We start from the raw sequence: 24,427 nt of genomic DNA, 5'->3' as shown, positions 1-24,427 counted from the left end.
GCAAACGCCTGCACACTGTCTAAATACATCGCAAAGGCATGTGTGCTATTTAAACAATGCTCTCTCTCTTTCACTCTCAGCTGCTTTTGGTTGAAAATAGAACTTAAGATCGGTTATTTATTTATTTCAAAGCTTCAGTACTTTTCTGAACTATGGATAATCAAGATGACCGAGATTGTATCACTTTAAAACTTGTGGTGTCAAACAACCTTAGACACAATTTCCATTCACTTAGACCCTTAAAAGAAACAATCAGTATCTCTTAAAACATTGTTTTTAATTACAGATATAACATGGGATAAATTATCAAATGCAAATGTTTAATGTATTCTACTTTATACTCGCGTATGAACATTTTTTTTTTATCCATGTATCCAACATGCTGACACTACCTTTATTTAACTACAAGAGAGACGGTAGCCCCTTTCACACATGCGCTACACTCCTGAACATTTCCTGTAATTGCCTGGGTGGGATGCATGTATGAAGGCAAATGGTCATATCTGTTCACTCTGACTTTAAGCAGTTTTTCCCCTGCCAGAACCCTTTCAGAATGTCTGTGTGAAGTCCAAGTGAGCTGATGTGTGACTGTAGAGGGTAATAGGCTGCATTCATGTGCTCCTCTGAAATATCGTAATTCCCAGTTGTGCAGTTGTAGTAATTGCTCTGGTCGGAAAAATCCCGAAAAAGGAAGCTAGAAGAATAAGGTTTTTGTTTTTTGTGGCTGAGTTTAATCACCAAAAGTAAGTAGCCCAGAGATCCTTTGGGCTTCAGCGGCAGAATGAAGAACAAAGAATGCGCATCAGGTATGTAGTTGACATTTGAATTAGTTTAGAAGCTGAAATAACATTATAATTAGCTAATATTTGCTTAGCTGACTTTATTGCCAAAACTAGGCTTGTTGGCATACTGTGTGTGTGTGTGTTGTCCCTGGTCCTGTTGTCAACTTGGCAAGTGGGTATCATAGAAATTTCCCAATTAGGACATATGAGGGCCATTCATGTGCTCTTAACTTGTAAATTCAGTAGATAAAATGCATTCGAGGAGCACATGAAGGCAACAATAGTAAACATTTACTGGCACCTCAGTTCACTTGAACTGTTGTATTTGTATTGCAAGAGCGTCTCAATACAGGTTGTAGTGATATTAATGCAGAAACAGTTATCATTATGGAAGACTAACCCTCCTTCTCCTCCTCCTGCACACGCTACCCAGCCCAATGAAACTTGGTATTTTGAGCTGATGTGTGATGTGCATTGGTGAAAGGCACATTCCTGAAAATGTCAGGGTGTCTGAAATACTCAAGAAAATGTCGGGAGGTCATGTGTGAAAGGGACTCTGAAGGCTGTAGCTCTTTATGTCAGTACAGGTCTTAAACTAAGTGTTTACATACTCTAAAAAAAACTTTGAAGCGTCAAACAAAGATACAGAGTACAAACATTTGTACAACCTTTTTCCCTGCACTTGTACCAGTTCTGTGTTTGTTTTAGAGCTGACTGTGTGGAGGTCGTGTTGTTCGAGGGATGAAGCGCATGGTCAGGCTGTGCTCGTCCTCCACAGGCTGCTGCGACAGGTTGTTGGTCTGCCGGATGCTGTTGAGGGTGCAGCCTTGGCGAGGACACACGGTGTAACGAGACAACAGAGCCACCAGGATGGCCTTCAGCATCACCATGGCGATGTGTTTGCCCACGCAGGAGCGGGGCCCGCAGCCGAAAGGCTGAAAGAAACGACTGGGCACCTGTCAGCAAACACAGGAGATAAAGACTCAGTTGCTGTTTTTTTTTTTTGTTTTTTTTTTTAAGCTACACTTTGTTTCAAATCTGTCACTGACTCACTGTTCTGTCGAAGTTCGTCAGGCTGAACTCTTTGGGTTTGGGGAAGAATTCAGTTTTATGCATGAGACCAATGTTGAGGATGATGTTGGTTCCTTTTGCTATTTTAGTGCCTTCAATGTTGTCGTTCTGCAGAGCTTTTCGCATTGTGAAATCAACCACAGGATGAAACCTCAAAGACTCATTGATGAAACTCTCCAGCACTATTAGGCTTTCATAGTCAATTTTTCCATCACTGTTTTCTACTGAAAATCAAAATGAAACCATTAAAGGATAATTGGAATCATTTGATATCTACTGCAAAAAATAAATGTATTTGTCTTATTCCAAATCTTATACTTAATTTAAGCTGCATTCAAGTCCAGATTAACATCTTTTTTTAAGAAGAAAACGCTTACATTTTTTTAAAATGAGATGTCTGTCAAGAAACTAGTAGAAGATTTTGCCGTTTGCATTGTCAGCCAATTGTACTCATCCCTAACAATTCACACATTTTTGCTTCTAATTTCTTGAAATACGACATTTATCTGGACTTGTTAGGTTAATGTGTCTTATTATACATTTGATGAAATCTTTTTGTCTAGAAATTAGACAAATGCATTTGCTTTGAGTTCAGTTTTTGCAGTGTAGCTGTGAAAAACAGCAGAAATGCACTTACTGACAGTGTTCATCTCCTCCACTATCTTTAGCTCCACGTCTGGGTTTTGTTTCAGTAGCAACAGCATGAAGAAGAGGCTGATGGAGAGTGTGTCGGGCGCTGCGATCACCATCTCCAGCACGCACTGTCGGACGTTATCAGCTGAAAGCTCTCCGTGGTTCTGTTAATAAAAGAAGAAATGCAGCCATCACTTCACATCATTTCAACGCTAGATTTATCAGTGGAGACAAACCTGAGCAAAGATGAGCTCTGTTGCAAAGTCAAGATCATCGTCCAACTTCTCAGACTCATTTATAATCTTTCTTTTAGTCTCAAGAAGGCTCTCCATCACATCTTGCAGCTCCTGGCTGTTGGGACAAGAAGCAACCCGAAGGTTTTAGATCAGAATGCGTATGATGAATTACTTTAATGTGTAAGGCTCTTACGCTGCTCTCTTGTGCTTGTTGTACAGCCAGCCAATCTTGAAGAAAATATCAGGCTTTATTAAGACTGTCTGCCATGTTTCAAAGTAGTTGTGGATTTTCATTAGCAGGTCTTTTTCTAAGTCATAGGAACAAAAACAATCAGAGTCAGGAGCAGCAGAAAAACACAGAGTTTAAATCCATGCTGTGAGGAAGCAGCTGACCATTAAGTGGCACCCTGAGAAAAAGCCTGTTGGAGATGTCCACCACAATGGCTCTTAACAGATTGAGAGCGTCCACATGTCCGGAGGCGTCTGTCATGTCTTGCAGGCGCTCCAGATGTTTGGCTGTGGAGCTTAAACAGATTCCCACTGTCCTCTGGAGTCCGGGGCCTGTCAGAGCTGCAAAACAACCACAACTTCAACTGCCATGAAGCGGCATGTCAGAAATGTCCAACATGCTTTTGTTATCACGTTAGAAAATGTGTGGGAAGATATTACCTCACCTTTAGAAAAATATGTCCTGGCTTTCTTCCACAGCTGGACGTCACTGTTAAAAATGATCCCCCTCCCTTCCATCCCAACACACTCCAGCCCTGTTTTGCTCCCAAATCTGGCTATGTAGTGGGTGCTCTTCAGAACATGATACACTGCTGAGGACCTGCGAGAGGGGCAAAGATTTCCTTGACTTACATATTCTCAGGATAAACTGTAAAAGTGCAAAGGGTTTTGAATGTCAAGAGACTTTCCTGCTCAGAATGAGAGTCTCCTCGCCGTTAATCCAGACCCGCACAATGCTGCCATACTTGTTGTTGTAGTAGTTGCACGCTGTGCCTATCCCGGTCAAGATGAATCTGCTGTAGGTGAGGAGAGGACCAAGTCCGGCCAAGAAGGAAGGACCTCAAGAAAGATAATTTAAGGCATAATAATTTCCAGTCTGTTGAGTTGACTTTGAGAAAGCTGAATGTTGCATTCATCAATAGAAACACTGCAGACACCGAGCTCCAGTGAACAGTTTGTTAGAGTCATTTGAAAGAAGACTAAGCTTCTCAGATTTGAGGGAGCAATGTGCCTTTTTTCAATATTCCTTCTGATAGAAATTCTTGAGAAATAATTTGGAAGATGAGTGATTTTCTTTTCAGCATTGAGATATCGTCAAGGCCTCAAACATCTTATAAATTATATATATACCAAAGCCTTCAAAATCTGACTGGGCTGAACAAATACTACGTGGGACAGCAGGGTCAGTTTGTAATGTCAATACAGGACTGAGAGAACTTAAGGTTAGATATATTTTTCAACAGCATCCACATACTCAAGAAGATGTGGGACCGTGAAAGCACTTTACTAATAACTATGTTCAGATGATTCTGGGCTAAAAACGACTTAAAGACTATCAGAGTCAGCATGGAAAAAGATTCTAAAATTGACCTTTGTTATCAGGTCTGGTAATCGGACAAGATTTCATCACAGCTTTTGTCATAAAATAAAGCCACTGACGATAGGAGACTCATTCTGTATGATGCACAGACTCTTTTGAAAAGGATGAATTCTGAACAGAATATCTCCATCATTTTCTGTTGTTTCTTTCTTTCTTATCTAATTTTTTGTTTGTGCCAGTTGATCTAACAATTGTAAAAAAAAATATTGAAAACATACATGGAATTCCGGTATGGAAATCAGAAAAATTCTTTATTATTTTAATCCACAAAGTGCTGCAGATAACTTGACTTCCTCACTCCCATTTTCTTAAAAGCACAACACACCTATGTAACTCTCTAGAGCAGATGTTTGTCATATTATTTCTCTCTCTGCAGAGCTACAGTATTTTGTTTGTGGATCAGTCTGCATAAGCTTTGTGGGGGAGCAGAAGTTACCTGGTACAGGTGAGCGGTGTGTGAAGCGGCTCCAGGTGAAGAGCAGCAGCAGCAGCAGGAGGAGCAGAAAGGTGGAGACTTCAGACGATATATCGGCCGACATGGTAGAGGTGAGTGTGTCTAACGGCGGTATCCCATTCATTATACTCCAACCAGGAACACACACCTGTGCAGACTGATGTGTGCTTATACACAGCTGTCTCCTTTAACTAACACACAATACATTCATCCGTTTGTTTAAAAAAAAAAAAAAGAAGGGAAAATTAAATTAAATCTGTGGACAGCCCTTCTTTGCATCCATTAGTTCCTAGTCCTTCAGTGTTGTGATGTAACACCACAGTAGCACATAATACAATCACAAACACACCCACACCAGCTTTAAGGGGGACTGTGGCGATTAACTTCATTAGATCCCACATCTGATATCATAATACAGACTGAGTGCGAGCGGGTGACAGATTCATGTTATTCATATCAATTTACCAGATGCATTTATTACCTTTGACTTTTTTTTTACATGATTATAATAACAACATACTGAACAAACATGTGCACAATGAATTTAAATTCACAAAACTCAAGTTCCCTCCTAAAGCATCATTCCACCCTTTCTTTGTAAAACAAATGTCCTCAGTTTACCTCAAGTTTATCCTCAGATTGGAGAAAACAGACGACACAAAACCTAAACCCTCAGATCCCACACGAGACAAACACTGATGAACTTCTGAATCGTCCTCACTGACATTTAAAAGATTTTTGTTTTCAAAGAAGTGTCATGAATGAGGCTAACCGTCCCAAATGTTCACTTTGTAAATAGTTCCATGTTTTTTTTTTTTTTTTAAAGATTAGTTTATTAGGAAAACATAAAACTTTACAAGCAAATCCACTGTCAACATGAACATTTTGTGGTGTGTTTCAAATAGACACAAAAACATATAAATAAATAATAATGATAAAAAAATAAAAAAATAATACATGAATAACCAGAGAAAATGTAGATGTATATATTTAGCAAGTGTACTTCCAATACATTCCTATATCAATTAGGCAATTCTATATAATCATAATATAAGTATATTACAACTATACTAATAATAATACAGCATCAATAATTGTTGTAACAATAATTACAATAATAGTATGTATGCAAAGTAATGATTGAGAAATAAATAAGAGAAAGAACACACAAATCCAGTGTCTATTCACTTGTAATATATCTAATTGTAAAAATTGCTATTATTGTTTTAAGTAATAACAATAAAAACAAAGAATTTAGAGAAAAACAATAACAAACATAAACAAACAAAAAAAACAAAAAAACTGAAACAAATCTCCCCACCCGTCCTCCCATATCCCACCCTTCTCCCCAGTATGGCTCTATTTTCTTTCATTTATCTACGTGTACTTGTGTCCACACATATTCACATTTGGCTTAATCCGGGTGATTAACTTTGAGTTGGTCTAGGAAGAGTTGCACACCTTATGCGGTTTGTGTGGCGTAACATGAGGAGAGAAGATCCCCCTGATGTCTTTGAGTGGCAGGTGCTACCGTTTGGCACCACCTGCAGTCCATGCTGTGCCACCTATGCCTTTCAGAAACATGTCTTAGACCACAGCGCCCCTGGACACAGTGTCCGGTTCTCAGTGGAGAGATGTTTCTACGTATCAATCAATCAATCAATCAATTTTTATTTGTATAGCGTCAACTCATAACAAGTGTTATCTCGAGACACTTTACAAGAAGCAGGTAAAATACCTTACTCTTTGTCTGTTAACATTACAAAAGAGCAGGAAAAAAGACCTTACTCATTGTTATGTTACAAAAAGCAGGTAAAAGACCTTACTCATTGTTATGTTACAAAAAGCAGGTAAAAGACCTTACTTATTGCTATGTTACAAAGATCCAGCCTATCCATCATGAGCACTTTAGCAAAGCAGCAAAAATTACGGTGGTAAGAAAAAACTGCCTTATTAAAAGGGATCCCCGGCTCATGACGAAACAGCCTTCACAGGCCTAGACTGCCTCCAGAGCTTGCCAACATCAATAGAGGCAAAGCAGCTTGTGGATACGCTACGGACCCTCCTAGCCTCTGGTGGGTTCGAGCTGCGTCAATGGGCCAGTAATGTTCCAACCATTGTTGAACATCTCCCAAAGGAAGCCAGATCAGACAGTCTAGAGCTCTGGCTCACCCAGGAAGTCGCAGATGCTCTGGAGTCAACCCTAGGGCTTAGTTGGCACTTCCAGTCAGACACACTAGGGTACAAACATCGGCCTGTGGAGTTTGATGTACCAACAATGCGGAATGTGTACAAGGTGTTAGCAACACAGTATGACCCCCTTGGGTTTATGTTGCCTTACACAACGAGAGCCAAGATCCTAGTCCAGCGCCTCTGGGACAAGAACAGAGAATGGGATGAGACCCCTCCTCCCACAGGAGCTTCTAGAGGCCTGGAACGAGTGGACAAGGGAACTACAGGTTTTGCCATCCATCCATCTACCTAGGTGCTACACCCCAAAAGAAGTGGATGGTGAAAGAGCTACACGAGAGGTCCATGTATTCTGTGATGCCTCGGAAAGAGCCTACGGGGCTGTGGCATACTTACGCACCGAAGACCATCAGGGCAAGACCTACCTGGCATTCCTAATGGCGAAATCAAGAGTGGCACCTAAGTGCCTTCTGTCTGTGCCAAGACTGGAGCTTTGTGCTGCAGTGGTAGGAGCCCAGATTGCCACAGTTCTACAACAAGAGCTTACCTTGAAGATCAGTAAGATGACCTTGTGGACTGACTCCACAACTGTGTTGATGTGGCTACAGTCCGAGTCTTGTCGCTTTAAGGTCTTTGTCGGCACAAGGGTGGCTGAAATTCAGGAGCTTACAGATAGCTTTCCATGGCGCTACGTGGATTCAGCAAGGAATCCCGCGGATGACATCACTAGGGGAAAGACCTTAAGAGACCTTACGCAGCCCAACAGGTGGAGTCAGGGTCCACCATTCCTGCTGCTTGCCCCTGACTTGTGGCGCTGCAGTTGTCAATGAGGTTTCAGAACTCAGGAAATCGATATTCTGCAGAGTCACAACCACTGCTGGTGGGATTCAAGTTCCTGATGTAGACAAGTGTAACACCTGGAGGGAGCTGATGGATGTCACGGCACAGGCGCTCCATGGGGCGGCAGACCAGCACGGCTGCCCTACAGCTACAGATTACCAGAAAGCCGAGATGCTTATTTTCCAGAGAGCCCAAAGGGACAGCTTCCCGGATGAGTTGCGCCTTTTGAGAGCTGGTAAGCCCATTCCATCTAGTAGCCGCCTTCTTACCTTGTCCCCAGAGTTTGACGAGTCAGATGAGATCATCCGAGTTGGTGGGAGGCTACGGAGATCTGAAGACCTGGAGCATGCTGTGGTGCATCCCATCGTTCTCGATACCAGTCACCCTGCAGTCAAACTCCTCATACAGGATTATGACAGTCGTCTGTGCCACCCTGGTCCTGAGCGGGTGTTCGCAGAAATACGTCGTACCTTTTGGATCCTCAGAGGACGTGAGGCTATTCGTCGCCACCAGCACAACTGCGAAGAGTGCCATCGGTGGAAGTCTAGACCATCCATTCCCAAGATGGCTGACCTGCCAGCAGCCCGCCTGCGCCTCTTTAAGCCAGCCGTCCACTCAACTGGCATGGACTGTTTTGGGCCCTTTCAGGTCAAGGTGGGGCGGCGTCTTGAGAAGAGATGGGGAATAATCTTTAAGTGCCTTACCACCCGTGCCATCCACTTAGACCTCCTCACCAACATAGACACCGACTCCTTAGAGGGGACTCCTGCTGAGCTGTTGTCAGATCAAGGGACAAATTTCAAAGGAGCAGAGAAAGAGCTCAGAGAGACCTTTGCAGCACTGTCCCCAGAGTTACAACAGAGCCTGGCAAAGCAGAAGATAGCTTTCCACTTTAACCCCCCTGCAGCTCCACACTTTGGAGGAGTTTGGGAAAGTGAGATCCGCTCAGTCAAGCAGGCACTCTACACTACTGTGGGAGCACAGGCACAGCCTGAGGAGGTGCTCAGGACAGTGCTCATTGAAGTGGAGGGCCTCTTAAATTCCAAACCTCTGGGATATGTTTCTTCCAGTAATGAAGATCTTGACCCTGTGACCCCAGTCTTCTGTTGATGGGGCGGCTGGACGGATCCCTTCCCCAAGTGGTGTACCCTGATATAGAGCTCCTCAGCAGACGGAGATGGAGGCACTCTCAGATCTTGACAGAATCACTTCTGGTCAAACTACATTCGACACTACTTACCAACTCTGCAAGCCCGGCAGAAGTGGCACGCCATCAGAGACAACCTCAGTGAGGACAAAGTCGTCATGCTGGTAGACCCCCAGCTTCCAAGGGCACTCTGGCCTATCGGACGTGTCGTCAAGGTGTACACCAGCGCAGATGGTCATGTGAGGTCTGCTGATGTGAAGATAAAGGATGAGATCTACACCAGGCCGGTGGCTTGGCTGGTTGTCCTCCCAGCTATTCCAGACGATGATAACCATCCTACCAATCCACCCCCTTCACAAGTGGATAGCCTTCGTAGGAGCAAATAGCTGCCGCTATTTGGGGGCGGCTGTACAAAAGATCAGTCAAACCCGCGATGGATAATTGCTGCACGCACCTGAAAGTCTGAGCGAGCAGGCGCACGCTCCACACACCAGGCGGGCGCGCACTGGATATTCAGAGCGGGAACGCGCAGCAGAGGAAAGGAGAGTGAAGCGAGGATGAAAGGAGAGGAACGGCCGTCTGCACGGACTAATCGCGGCCCAATTAGAAAACTCAAGTACCAGTAGAGGTGTGCGTGCGTCCTAGAGACCTGTAAGTTGTGTGTTATAAGTTATAAGTACAGTTATTCTGTGGTTGTATTAGTTTTAACCTTATTTGTAGATTTGGCTAGTTTGTTTCTCTAATTGCTAGCTCGGATACTTGCTAGCTTAATACACGTGACCGAAGTGAATAATTAACCCATTTGTTTATTGAGTGCCTTGAGTGTACATTACATTATAGTCTGTTGGAGATTTATATATTTTAGTTGAAGTAAATGCAGAACAAGATTGTATGCGATGCATAATAGCTAAGCTTTTGTGATTTATCTTTTCACAGAACCACTCACATTTCTAAGCCTGTATGTGCTCATGTTTGTACACTGTTGCAAGGACAATTAAAACCACTTAAAGGAGAGAAGTTGTCTGCATCTGTGTTTTAACAGACACGCTTGGAGCAAAGTGTGAAATACGACTCAGCCAGTTATCCAGTTCATACAGTCCTTTTAAACCTCCACAACAATAATGATATTTGGTGCGATGGCCGCCTCCTCTTTGCTTGTACATAGATTATTATATATTGTCCTTGTTTTTTTAAGGGAATTAAGATTTTCATAAGTTTTGGAAGTGTGATGATCCTGTTCCATTTTTCTCAAATCATTTTCAAGCTTCACTAATTTTTCTCTTCTCTCTTTGGCTTTATGCGCACTGTATGAAAGTATGTGTCCTCTCATGAAAGCCTTGAGTGCTTCTCATATATTAGCATGTGTTGACAAGTTTTTGTTTGCAGCCAGAAAAAATGTCAATATTATTGTTCATGTAAGAAATGAATTCTGGGTCTTTTAACATGTAATTTTTAAATCTCCACATAAAGGATTTAGGTTGTAAGGAGTTGGTCGTCCAGATGAGTTTTAAGGGATTGTGATCAGAGAAGGTAGCTGCTAAATAACTGCAGTCTTTTATTGAAGACATCATGTCTTGTGGTACTAAAAACATGTCAATTCTGGAGTATGTATTATGTGTTCCCGAGTAGCAGGAAAAATCTTTTTGTTTTGGATGGAGTGATCGCCATACCTCAGTTATGCCTATATCTTTAATACCTTTCTTTAGCACTGTGGCTGCTTTTGACAGAGAGATGGATTTGGGTGAAGAGCGATCCAGAGAAGGATTTAACACCAAATGAAAGTCTCCGCCCACTATACTATACCCTTCAACTGTAGCAAGCCTCAATAACAAATTATTGAAAAAGACTGGGTCGTCATAGTTGGGTCCATATATATTTACCAAGGTTACTCTGTCCCTATTCAGCACACAGTCTACAAGCAGGAATCTTCCTTCTTTATCTCTTTCAACTGTATTTAATTTAAAGTTCAGATTTTTGTGAATAAGCAGAGCAACTCCTCTTGCGCTTGAAGTATATGAAGAATAAAAAACATTGCCAACCCCAATCCCTGCGCAATTTTGAGTGTTCTAAGTCTGTGAGGTGGCTCTCTTGAATAAAAGCCATGTCAATGCTTTGTCTCTTAAGATATGTTAATATTTTTTTCCTCTTTATAGGTGAGTTGATCAGTTGCTCCCATATTGTGTTCTGTAAGGAAATATGTCTGCAGAGTAGTATGTTTTATGAGCACATTACAGAGTGTCTGATTCAAACTCTGCTGTAGCTCCAGAAGTGGTGGTGTAATGGCAAGCCTCAAACTAGACCAGAAAGGAATATTTGTAAATATGTGGGTGAAAATTTTGATTCCAATGAGAGTCCATACAAAACCCCAAAACTCTGAACTAAAAACCTGCCTCATAAAACCCCCAAAACAAAACGACATTAGGTACTTATCTTTATCAACTGTGGTTACCCCTGGAACTGCTTTGGTAAACACTAAACTTAGGCTACTTATAACAGTCCGAGACATTTTAAACATCAGGTAGCCTAACCATTATGCAAAAAATAATGTATCCATAATATACATATACCCTTTAAACCATTTATATACATAAATTATAAGTTGTAGTGCTAAACTAAATTGTTCTTGATAAGGGAAATCTATGTTTTTAGGCACCTCGGCACTGTTAAATGAACAAAGAGCTTTAGGCTGTAAATATTCAAAGTATTATCAGACATCAACCTCTCTCAATCTGTCTGTCTCTTTTTGACAGTGGCTCTTTTCGTGAGTCTCTAATGTGAGCGTTGCACAACAGTCATTTTAGTCAACACTACTCACTTGACAGCTCCTTTACGAATCGAAAAAGCTTGACAGAGTTTGGATACGTGCTTGATACGGAGTTTAGCAGCGCGTAACTCCATGTCCATCTCTCGCAGCTTTTTCTTGGTGGCCAGAAATTCGTCTCTCCTGCGCTGCAGCTCTGCGCTGTAGTCTGGGGGGGGGAAATGATATCCTCTTGTTGTCATACGTGATCTGTCCTTTGTTTCTGGCAAGTCGGATTACTTTCTCCTGTTCTCGGAAGTTCAGGAATTTGGCGATGAGGGTGCCCGTGGTATGTCAGAAGTGTTCCCAATGCGGTGCGCCCTCTCCAAAGTTATGGCCGAGGTGAAGGTGTCGTTACCCAACAGTTGTGGTGTGAGCCCTTCCAGAAACCCAACCGCATCTTCTGCCCGTTCTGGGATATGATCTTCTGCTACCATTTTCCAGATCATCAGTTTTGTCTTTAAGTTGTGTTATTATTTTTCTCCAACTTGGCACCACGCGGCCGTCCACGTCCTGAATGTCATCCTCGTGTCTCCATCTCCTGCACCTGCTCCGATAGCATGCAGAGTTGATGATTCAATTTTGCAGAAGTGCAGCTTGGATGTCGGCTGTTTTCTTGTCGATATGTTTGGTTAAGTCTTCCTTAGTTTCCCGGAGAGCTTCGAGGAGTTTGGTGATGTCTTCCTTTTCCCCGTCCGCCACGTTTCTTGCTAAAAAAAAAAAACACGTGCGGTTGCTGAGAGCTCGAACCTGCAGTTTTTACTTCTTATTTTTACGCCGCAAGTTGTAATTTTTCCATACGGAGATATTCTAAATGTCCCGTGTTTCAATTAGTTCTTCAAGTTACGAAAGAGTTAGCAGGATAAATGCAGTTGCCATGGTTACCACCGTTACCACATGGTTACCACCGGGAGCGCACAGATACCCGTCCACACTCCTCGGCTGCATCCGGAAGTCCAATAGTTCCATGTTTTACTGATTTTAATTGTGAATATACGGAAAAGCACGTATGACCAAATAAGTAACTTATAATAAATAATATTATCATTAATATTTATTAATTAGTAATGAAAAAGCTAGTAGAGTTTTAACTTTCAGACTCACTTGATGGAACGTCCAAATAATTCTCTTGATGATGAGTTCAAATATTATCCACAAAATGTATCTGTTGACATCTCTAAAAAAAGGATTTTTAGGACTATTCTTTTCAGTTCTTTATCGCCCTGTTCTCAAAGATTAGTACTTACTTTCTGACTCTTTCCTGCTCCTGACAGGTGACCGAGCACTTTGTAGAGATGCAGAGCTTCTGATGTTCAAAACTCTCCTACAAAATAAATCTGAGTGGCTCAAGTGTTTATAAACCCTCGGCTAAGCCTTCACTTCACTGGTTGCTAAGAAACACTACCTCTTACGAGTACTATAAAACTGCTACCCACAAGTAGTTTAAAAAAGTTTTTTTTTTTTTTTTTTTAAATAACGAGAATGCAAAACCCGCAGGTCTTTCATCGGTTGTACTTTATTTTAATAGGGTTAGGCTCATTTAGTATTGTGCAAAAGAAAGAAAGAAAGCATGATGTCTTATTCATTCACTGAGGAGTCTTTTCAAGGGGAAATTCATCAGCTGGGTCAGCCTGACCTGTGTCAAAGGGAGCAGGGATTTAGCACTTTACAAAAAGAGACAGAGGGGAAAGAGGGAAAATGACATCTCTGTCTTTTAAAAACACTGAAAGTCTAACAAATGTAATTTTGTATGTCAGGTTAATTTTTCTTCCTTAAAAAAACGAGAATTAATTTTAAAAATGATCTGTTCTTTATTCTTGGCACGTATGGAAGGCTGTAGATTAAGATGTTGGCCTCTATTACAGGGTTTGGGTGGTGGGTGGTGGTGGTGGTGGTGGGGGGGGGCCTTTATCCCAAGTTGGCTGGAAAACTCACTCTAATTACTGGAGGAACTTTATTTTTACTTGTCCAGATCAAGAAAAAAAACAAAAAAAACAGTCTTCTATAAGGGGAAATTCAGAATGCAATAACAAAAAAAAAAAAACATCAATGAAAAGGCGATTGCAGCATACACGAACATCCTCACACGCACAGTCTTTTACTGAAAGTGCTCTGAAAGCTCTTTTGTTGATCCAGATAATGCCCCTCTTGTTCACTACTTATTTATTCCGCTTCCATGTAATTTTGTGTGGGACAGTCTGGAGACGATGTTGAGAAGAAGAGCACTATAATGATGAGAAGTACAATTTGTGCACAACATGTCACTCTGGAAATATTTCTATTGATTGCTTCCAAACCAACTGTGACTTGAGATTGTAAATGTTTGCCAGATGCTACTTGTTGCGCAATGCATCACATGGTTCCCACTGTACTTACAGACAGATTTTGACATGTTTATTCCTCTGCAGCAGCTTACAGAGTAGCTTCCCTCTGACGTCTCATCTGCTGGCAAGTGTTCAGAAATGTGCTTGTGAATTTCAGAGCCCACAGATCACTTTGCAGAAGAGGACTAGGACACAGCAAATATGAAGAAGAAGAGTGGAGGTTTCCTCGTGTGGAAGGTGCTTCTGTTTGGGATTTGTGTGCTGCTGCTCCTGTGCTCAGCATGTCTGGTGTTTCTGCTGGTTCGACAGAAAGAGCTGACAGAGGAGCTGGTCAGGTTGGACGCACAGATGCAGGTGCTGTGGCAGAGCTGCGGGGTAAAGGTGGGAATCAAGCCCACCGAGCCTGTAGTGGATGGAGGGCTGACGGAGCTCCACCGCAGCAGGAGAAACCTGGAAGGGGAAGTGACACAAATCCAAGAAGAAAAGGATATGCTGATGCTGATGACCTACTCCATGGTTCCTGTAAGATACGCCGTAAATGTGGGCTCCTATTGAGAAGTTATTGCAGACTCAGATTGCTTGAATGAAAGAGCGATTCATAAATGTCTCATTGTGTTGTTATGAGAGAGAACAGGGGAGCAATCAGCAACTCTTTGCTGTCACATTAAACAGAAACATTTCCTCTTTTTTTCCCTTTTGGGATGAGAAGCATGTACGAATGATGCAAAGAATCTCAGAGTCTGTTGCAGAGATTAAGCAGGACTTTTCTTTTCTTCTCAGTGTTTCCTGAATAAACACTTTGAGCATGCAGTGGAGCGTGAGTGTTTCCTGGTCCGCCCTCCTCTGTAATTACAACTACAGGGGAGTGGCATTTCTGCAGAGTCTGTTTGACTGCATGATTATGTTTATGTGTTTATGTGTATTTTCCTTTAAATAGAGATTAGATGTAGAGATGCACAGTAATTAACAGAAGTCCTGAGATCAGTTTGTTAAGCTGTACAGGCTTTTTAAAGAAATCTGCAGACACTGACAAACAAGGCATCAAGTTTATTGCAAAAATTAAGTTAAATTATTCATGAGATAATTACTATAAATCAATAACCGTAAAGGTTGCAACTAAGTATTGTATCTTCCCCTTAATTATATCCTTGATTCAATTATTAATTATTAAGCTTCAAGTGAGTCATCTGCTCATCTCGTCGGCTTTTGTCAACTGACTAAGGATTTAATGGACATTTAAAAAAAGATCACGTAAATGCTGTGGACAAAAAAAAGACGATCTTCTTTTAAATTCCTAAAACAAAAGGCAAAGTTGTATTTGAAAAGATGTCCACGTTCTTTCATGTAATTTTAAAAATCAATCTGCCTGACCTTAGAAAGCTTCCAGGTGTACTAACAATCAGGCCTGACCTCGCCGAGTGGTTCTTTCTGTTTTTCAGATCAAAACCTTCATGAATCTGTGTAACAGCTCCAGAGGAATTTGTTTAACAGGTACACTTCATAAATAGTCTCCATTCCAGTGCTTTGGTCTTTATGGTCTCTGACGCTTTTACGTAATTGGATTTATGTACATTTTCTTTATTTTTCCCTCAGGCCCACCTGGACCACAAGGTAAAATCAGACACTTCAGTTAGCTGCATCTACTACATGATGTAAGTAATGTAGACGTTGTGTCCCTCAGTCACAGTGTTTTTGCCCGTTAGGTTTGCGTGGTAGACCTGGTTCACCGGGACCTCAGGGTGTGCCGGGGACTGAGGGGAGGCGAGGAAAAAGAGGTGAGAGATCTGAAGTCAATTATTTTTCTACTCACTGCTTCCTGTAGACTAAACATAGAAGAAGTGTGGACTAGAGCAGATGAATAAGCTCTGAAACTAAAGTCTGAAACAGTCTAAGTTGTCTGTAGTCTGCAGAGACTTTGTCCACATTTGATTCTTCAGGAAAACTAAAGGTTGGTTAAGCAGGAAAATGTTAACTGTGCAGACTACAGCTAAATGCTGTTTGGTGTGTATGAACCTCCTGCTTTTCTTTCCAGTTTTGACTCTGAGGTTTAACTAATGGCAACACCTCTCAATGACTAGGACCTCCAGGTGAAAAAGGAGAACCAGGACCTAAAGGAGACCCTGGTCCTCCTCGACTGAAAGGCGAGACCTATAATGACATTTTCATTGAAGGTGAGAGGTGACAAACAAATACAAACACAATACAATCATGTTATCCTGACGTAATAGACAGACTGAACTTCAGATTTTATTTAAGTATAAATAAATATTATTTCTGCAACATCAATGGGAAAAAAAATCTCAAATGAAAGTTTGAAAATCACAGTAGAAAATGTAACATTCTCACATATCAAGAACAACTGTAGACTACCACTATTATTTGTTATTGTTGTGATTAGTCTTTTTTTTTTTAGCTCAGTTGTATAAGCCTGATTTTCTGCTTCTGCATGTATTTTTCCAAGGTCCTCCTGGTCCGAGGGGTCCACCAGGTCCGCCTGGTCCACCCTGTCCTGCTCATGATTGTCATGAAGCAAGAAACAAGATCTTCAGAGAACACATCCATCAAACCAACACGACATTGGGTGAGGACGCCAGTAGAGTCAGAAACATGCTTCATTTTAAAAAACTCCACAGAAGTGACAACAAGTGGTACACCAAGTCTTCTGAATGTCAAACACTCAGCTCTGTAGACATGTATAAACCGTCCTTATGGGGGAAATTTAGCCCACTGCTCATGCACCAAGTCAAGAAGACATGGGACATAATGAGTCAACGGGTGAAAAAGGTCTGAGTACTAAAATAAGAATCTGTTCATTTTGATTTCAGATTGTTTTAATTATGTCTACTTCTAATGTTTTTACTGTTAAGCCATGTTGTCTGTAAATTTAATTTACTACAAACAGACGGACAGGGATATCTCTTTTATTTCACTCTTCACTATTACAACAAAAACATTAAAAGGTGAAAAGAAACCAGCACAGCAACTATCTAATTGGGGAAGCCACGCCCTTTGAATGCTCAGAGTCTCATTCTGAAAGATTCAAACATGTGAACAAAAAGAACCAGAGCACCACTGCATAGTTTACACACATTACGTTAAAACACAAGAAATAGACACATGACCTCAGTCTTAGCTGGACCCTGATCTCATACAAATCTCTAAAATGACTGCCAACTTTTCAGCATGGAGTCTGAGAGCACACCCTACCTGTCAGAGCATGCAACACAGATCCTGGTATGGGCTCTTTTTATATATCGTTCATATTACAATCCTTACTGGGAGGTCTCCCTGCATGCACATTCAGACCTCTGCAGAAGATCTGAAGAACACAGCAGTGTGACTGGTCTTTAACCAACTCAAAACAACACATCTAACTCTGCTGTTCAAGTCCCTCCACTTGCTCCTAGTAGCTGAACACAACAAATTCAAAAACCTGTTGCTCGCTTATGAAACAACAACAAACAAGCTCCTGCCTGCCTTTACTCCCTCATACAGGTGTATACTCCCTTCTGCCTGCTACGCACTGCCAATGAAAGGTGCTTGGTCCTAACTTATGGCCCTCGGTGAATTGATTTTAAAAAAACTCCCTTCAATCTGTGGAGGCCCTTTAAAGACCCAGCTCTGTCATGAACACCTACAAACTTAATAATATCAATGTTACTGATGTTGTGATGAAGAAGATATTGAGGATAGTGTTGATAAGAATATTTATGATGATGATGATATCAAGTGGCCGCTTGTTGATGTTGTTTTTGATTATATTAATAAAAATCATAAAACTTCTATACACTCTGTGCATTGCGTTTGAGCACTGCCTATCATCACCTTTGTCCGTTTGTTAATGACATTTTTTCCTTCTATATAGATCCTTGGTTGTGTTGTACTTACTCTCAGATGAACGTCACTTTGGTCAAAAGCGTCTGCTAGATGAATTGCACAATCGTGGACTATCATCATTTTAATAGTTTGATGGTTTTAGGCTAGCAATTATCTATGGGGATTCCTTTGCTTCTATGAATCTGTTATAATGGTTAATAAAGTTTATGAGTGAGAACAATCATCAAGTTAACCCCTTCATGCTCTTATTCTGCACATTTAGATTCCTCTCCTCTTCTGAGCACAGAGGCCTTCAACGACACTGAGGCAGAAAACACCAGCAGCTGGACAGCTGTTAAGCCTGGTAGGAAAACAAATCAGAATTTACAGATAAAATTAAATAAAAATTACAATAGCTCTTCATTTTATGATGTATAATATTGCAATGTCTTTATTTCCTCAGGAACACAAACACCATTTCCAACCGCAGACAAAGTGAATCGTTTGGATGTGACTGATTCAAACAAACTTCTGGAAACCACTATGGGAGCTGGTGAGGAACATTTTTGAGTGGCAAAAGTGGATTTTTTTAAGTCTTAAACCAATAACATCACTACTTTCTTTAATATATATTTTTTTCAAGTGTCAGATCACCCAGAGAGTGGCAACGACACCTTGAATCACTCGAACACAGAAAATGTTACAGAGACGCCGACGACATTAAGAGGTACAAACTGTTTTATTCTTAATTTTATTGATTCAATCTTTATTTAATCTCAAGGAATCATAACGGGCGTGCCCTCATTCTCAATGATGTCTAGAACACAATTTAAAGATAGATGAAAAACATAGGTGAGAAGACAAAGACAAATAAACCAAAAAATGTAATTATGAGTATCAAGAAACTAACCAATCAGAGAAGGCAGAAGTTAGAGAAGCTAAAAACAGTCACATACATGAGCAGAGTAAGTTGTAACCCTGTTTTTAATTTGACCCATGATGAAAACTGTACTGAGTTTGAATGTTTGTTCTACAGCCCTGCTTCCTCCAGACCGGACTGAGAACAGTGAAACCTTTGATGGCAGCAGAAACAATGACTATACACCCATGAGAAGTGGTAAAAAAAAACAAAACTACAATATCTTTGATACTGTCTTTGATTTCTGTGTCAACCAACTCACCTGTGCTTATTGTAAGTCTTATAACATTTGCTCATATTTGCTCAGAATGATACTCTGCTGTATAACCACACACTGCCCTCTGCTTGTTTTACTTTCTGCAGAGTTAGTATCACCCAGTCCAGACTACAGTCATAACAAAAGGATTCAAACCAGCACAGAGAGTGCAACAGAGGCATCAGTCAGCGTGTTACCAGGTGGGATACATGAGACTGAAATGTGTTTACCCACAGAGTTCATGCTCTGCTCATCTTATGATACTCACTTGTCTTTCCATCGTGTTTTGTCTCCACATCCAGCTCCTGAGGCCAGAGGTGTTTTTAATGTCACTGACTCTGAGAAAATTCTAGAAACTCATGAGAAATCAGGTGAGACACCTCCATGACCAGACCTCTGCATTGGTATTGGTGTCTGTTTTGTTGTTTTCGTAATTCAACAGAAGTTTGACCAACCTGTTCAATCCTGAAGCATTATTTCATCAGAAAGGAAAGGAGAAATTAATCATAAAGTGAGCACATTTGAACAATAGCTATCAGGGTTAAAAGAGTAACACACCCCTCTTAATTGTAGTCAAGTTGCAGTATAAAGTGGCAAATCATGAATGTGACTGTGCAATGGAAACTTGCCAAAATCACATCTTTAAAAAAAGTGCTTTTTCCATTGAATCTCTTCACTGTGTGACCATCTTTCTCTCTACAAGTCACAACCAATTGGTCTCCATCTCTGGTGTGAGCCGCTGTGGTATTCTTGCAAGATGTGTATTTTTGTTACAGAACACAACACATTGAATTCAGCTTTTTTAATTCTCTAGAGTCAATCTTGTTTCATAAAGACGACAGCCGCGACCTCCTGAATGACCCCAGCAGTGTAACAGAGACACCAATAGAATTCGTAACAGGTAGATGAAATTCATTTTGAATTAGTAGAGTAAAACAAGTTATGGGAACATTATTTTAAATGTTTAATTTAATTTCACAGCCACACTTTCTGCGGACAAAAACAATGCTGCGTTCAAAGAAAAGCCCCTGAAAAACAAAAGTGTAACTAACAACGAGAGACGGACCAAAACTGGTGGGTACACTTTGTAACTTCAACCTCACATTTAAGTACCACACAGCTATAAATGATATGATATGCTGTTTGTAATTTCTACATCACAAATATTACTTGATTCACTTCTGTATTTGCATCATATCTGGAATTCCTTTCTGCAGAATCACCAGCACATATTCCAGTGGACAACTCCCAAGACGTCTTGAACATTGGCGATGCAACAACACTTGCAACATTGAAATCTGGTGAACAATCATTTTGAGCAGCCTGGGGACTTCTTTGGAAAAGTAGCCTTTGATATATGAAAAAACATGTTAAACCCCTTTTTTTTTTTTTTGTAGACTCTGTGTCATTTCAAGACGACAGCATTGACACCCTGGATGACTCCTCCCATGCAGTGAATTTTACAGAGGCATGGATGAGATTATTCACCGGTAAGAAGTACTGTGTTTGAGTTTTGAGTGAAACAACTAGACATAACTTTACACTATTTTATTTAACAATTTGATTGCATTTTACAGCGTCAATTTCTGCACACAAGACTGGAGATAAATTCAATAAGAGTGGAATCATAGTAGAAACGTCCACAAGTAAGCGTTAAGAAACTGATGTTTACCTTTGATTCATTTTTTTAAATAATTCACTCATTCAAGGGTTCATTAAATACATTAGAAGTCGTATAAACTTTCACTTTAAAAAAAAGTATTTCTCACCTGTTGAAGTGCCCACTTAAAAGGCTTATTGTTCTTTAGACTCTTCATATTCACAGAAGACCAACAGCAAGCCCAATTTGACAACTAAAAAGAGATGGACAACTACTGGTGAAAAACTTTGTTGATTTTAAATTTTAAAGAACATAAGTTAAAGATTTCTCTGCTGTTGGTGAATTGAGACTTTTTATCTGATTCATCATTTCTGTACCATATTTTCCTTTCTTGATGCAGTGCCACCAACAACACGTCCAACCAATGACAGAAGAGATGTACTGAATTTTACAGACATTGGTAAATTTCCAGAAGAGTGTTTTGAGTGGTGGGAGGACTATTATAATAATCAATTAAAAAATACCTTTGATTCAGAACTTTCTTCTTGATGTTTTAAATAGAGACAGTTCATCAAGAGTACAACCACAACAACTTGACTCACTCCAACACAGAAAATGTTACAGAGACACCAGTGACATTAACAGGTACAAACTGTTTGCTATTATAAGAAGACTCTTTTCTGCCCAGCATCTCAAGTATTTCAAATGTATATGGATGTCTTTTTATTCTTTCTTCAGCTCTACTGCCTCCAGACATAACTGAAAAGAGTGACCCCTTCAGTGGCAGCAGGAATTTTAATGATACACCCATAAGAAGTGGTAAAACATGTTGTATGAACTACTGTATGTTTGTATCAATATTGTGCATGTACAAAATAAAGGTTTTAAGTAGGACTTTATTTTAAGAATATTGAAGTTATTTAGATTTTTTCCACAGTGACTCTTGTATACTACACAGGGACAATGCACTATTCAAAATTTAATTGATTTAACTAAAAGCTCATTTTCATCCAAGGTTTTTGGGTAGAGATGACCTCTTAGTGATGCACAGAGATGAAAGTGAATGTAAAACAAAAAAAAACTTGTAAGAACAAATACCTTTTCTCTTTTAGAGTCTCATAAATCCAAAAGTGATGACACCTGGAACAACACCAAAAGAGAGAAAACAACACCAGCACCAAGTACAATATTAACAGGTAAAAATAACTCTGTTTTTAATTCAATTTAAACGTTACAATGACACACACACACACACACACACACACACACACACACACACACACACACACACACACACACACACACATATATATATAGTTGATTTAACTAAAAGTATATACTGTATGTATACTGTCAATTTTCAGCCTCGCTTTCTGTTGTTGACCTGGCTAAAAAGAAGGATGCCTTCAAGAACAGTGGGATACCTAACAACACAGCCGTTGAAAGTGGTAAGAACCGGTCTGTGGGACCATATTTGGCTCAAATGTTGACTTGTTAACATTTAAATGCACAAGACGTATTTTATTACAGGGTTCAGGATCAAAATATTACCACTAGGGCTGTCAAAATACCATGTTAATTTTGATTGATTAATTAAAGACAAACTAACAAGTCAAAAAATGAACGCTTATTAATTGCAATCTGACAACAAATATCACTGCTGCACTGATACAACCATCGCTGCGTACAGAAAACACATCTATATATTTAAACTTGTAAAAATATGAACAGAACCGAAGCTCTAAGCGGATATTCATCCATACACTTCTCTGTCTTACTGTGAGCAATTCTGCCTGGGAAAATGGGAAAACCAGCTCTATGAAATGAGGACAACATAAGAAATAAGTCGAGACCTTAAGGAATAACTGATATTAATGTACAGTAAAACCAGTGTTGTTGTTTCGTGATAAGATAAATAAGTCAAGATCTTGAGAAAACAACCAAAAATTGCTCATAATCATTTGAATAAGGGGTGCATATATGAATTCATGTCTTTTCTTTTTCCATAGATTCATTATTTCAAATTCAGACCAACAACAAAATCGACAAGACGACCAATGAGAGATGGGCAAAAGCTGGTTTGAGGATTTTGTTAAATTACACTTCAAACTATTCATCTGTCTATATATTTGATGACATGTTGAACTACTGAAATAAATGTCTTTATTTGTTTAGAGTGCAGCATTAAAACCATTAGATGTTCGGAGAGAGCCACTGAGATGCAGAGCACTTTTGGAGCCTGGATGTCCGATGTGTCTCAGCTGGATGGAAGTCGATACTGGCTGGCCGAGCATTTTTCAGGTGATTTTTTACAGTAATGTCAGTCTGCAGTTTATCACAGGGAATTGTCAGAGAGATTGTGAATTCAACCCAAACAAATGTCTCTTCAGGTCGACTTTTGACGGAGCACAGGGATGTTTCCACTTTTCAGAGCAAAGGCGACAGAACTATAGACATGAGGATGTTCTACCAGGGCTGTGGTCATGTTATTTATAAGAAGTCATTTTACTTTCACAAAGCAGGAACAAAGAGACTAATAAAGTAAGTGTTTATGTTAATACTAATATTTTCTTTTTTGTGTGACTTTTGTACCAAGCTTCTTAACTTGCACATGATCATTATTTTACAGATTTGACCTGAACAGCAGGAGGACCAACACTCTGATCATGGCAAACAGCAGATATAACAACCTGACCTATCTTTTCCGCAACTCTAAGACGTACTTCAAGTTTGCTGTGGATGAAAATGATCTGTGGGTGATTTTTGCATCAGATACAGATGATAACGTAATGGTTGTGAAGCTTAACTCTGACACATTCTCTGTAGAGTCCATCATTAACACTCACTACCCCACAGCTAAAGCAGGAAATGCTTTCATTGTATGTGGTGTGCTGTATTTTACAGATGTTAGAGACAGGAGAGTTACATATGCCTTTGATTTAAATAAAGAGAGTCCTCAAGATGCAAGTTTTGATCTGAAGTCTGCTGACGGCATCTTGGCTATGCTGTCATATTATCCCAACCAAAAGCTTTTGTACATGTGGGACAACCGCAGCCTGAAAACATGCAAAGTTAAACTCAAATTCACTAAACAATAACCTCAGGTTTTGTAAAATGCGCAATAAAATATTTTTATAACCTCCCTTTGTTTGTATGAATTCCTTGACACAGTGAGGAGGTCTACCAGGTTGCTGGTAGAGGTTTAACGGGTCAGAATAGAAATGGTTTGCATAAATGTGTGAGCCATTTATCAGATACCTGATTACTAATACACGTGTTGTTCCAAAGTGAACAAAATGTATCTCCTTTGAATGGATGCATAGATTTATGCAGACTGATGTGATTTATGGTAGTTAGAAATGAAGACAATAGATCACACAATTATTTATTTTTTTTGATTCACAGAACTATGAGAATAAGGGATAATCATGGAACACTTGTGTGACAATTTGCCAAAAATCATTTCAATGTTTTCATATTGTGTGGATACTATCTTTTTTATTTTCCTAGTTTTATTGTGTGATATTGTAAATGTCATGAAGGCACATTATGTGAGGAAACACAGAAGCAACACCTTTTCCTAAAGGCTGCAATGAAACAGCTCATTGCTTAACTTCCTATACTGTTTGGGCTCAAAGCAGACACACAGACACTCTCACACTAAGAAGAAGGAACATGATTTGTTGCAGAAAAGCCAAAGCTGGATTACCTACTGGGCAAAGCACGCATATGAGTTGGGGCCTCAGATCC

General features: G+C 40.1%; 2 protein-coding genes across 5 annotated transcripts; one reads left to right on the top strand and one right to left on the bottom strand.

The window, feature by feature from the left end:
• Window positions 1–1,311: 1,311 nt before the first annotated feature.
• Window positions 1,312–13,082, bottom strand: LOC132972607 (aromatase). Its single transcript, XM_061035569.1, is given in 10 exon segments — window positions 1,312–1,738; window positions 1,836–2,077; window positions 2,491–2,650; window positions 2,723–2,837; window positions 2,916–3,030; window positions 3,116–3,292; window positions 3,397–3,586; window positions 3,588–3,790; window positions 4,768–4,976; window positions 13,010–13,082. Coding segments are annotated over 9 exon segments (1,596 nt in total). The 5' UTR covers window positions 4,910–4,976; window positions 13,010–13,082; the 3' UTR covers window positions 1,312–1,486.
• A 902-nt stretch (window positions 13,083–13,984) lies between these two features.
• Window positions 13,985–23,815, top strand: LOC132972596 (uncharacterized). 4 transcript variants are annotated; one of them, XM_061035544.1, is made up of 28 exons: window positions 14,023–14,608; window positions 15,526–15,577; window positions 15,680–15,697; window positions 15,790–15,861; window positions 16,165–16,257; window positions 16,548–16,667; window positions 18,186–18,266; window positions 18,366–18,455; window positions 18,552–18,629; window positions 18,939–19,019; window positions 19,185–19,277; window positions 19,380–19,448; window positions 19,892–19,978; window positions 20,059–20,151; window positions 20,295–20,378; window positions 20,475–20,567; window positions 20,655–20,723; window positions 20,886–20,954; window positions 21,078–21,137; window positions 21,239–21,322; window positions 21,416–21,496; window positions 21,693–21,717; window positions 21,809–21,873; window positions 22,042–22,125; window positions 22,687–22,755; window positions 22,853–22,978; window positions 23,068–23,218; window positions 23,307–23,815. In XM_061035544.1, exons 1-28 carry the CDS (start codon window positions 14,288–14,290, stop codon window positions 23,773–23,775), a joined length of 2,877 nt encoding a protein of 958 aa, XP_060891527.1. In that variant the 5' UTR covers window positions 14,023–14,287; the 3' UTR covers window positions 23,776–23,815. The 4 variants fall into 4 exon arrangements, with proteins under 4 accessions (XP_060891529.1, XP_060891527.1, XP_060891526.1 ...); XM_061035543.1 differs by having other exon boundaries at window positions 18,546–18,629; window positions 21,693–21,715; window positions 21,807–21,873; XM_061035545.1 differs by lacking the exon at window positions 21,693–21,717 and having other exon boundaries at window positions 18,546–18,629; window positions 21,790–21,873.
• The last annotated feature ends 612 nt before the right edge of the window (window positions 23,816–24,427 follow it).

This window comes from Labrus mixtus, chromosome 4 (genome assembly GCF_963584025.1).
Source record: "Labrus mixtus chromosome 4, fLabMix1.1, whole genome shotgun sequence".
In the NCBI taxonomy this organism is placed as follows: Eukaryota; Metazoa; Chordata; class Actinopteri; order Labriformes; family Labridae; genus Labrus; species Labrus mixtus.
This window is presented reverse-complemented; position numbering and strand designations above follow the sequence as displayed.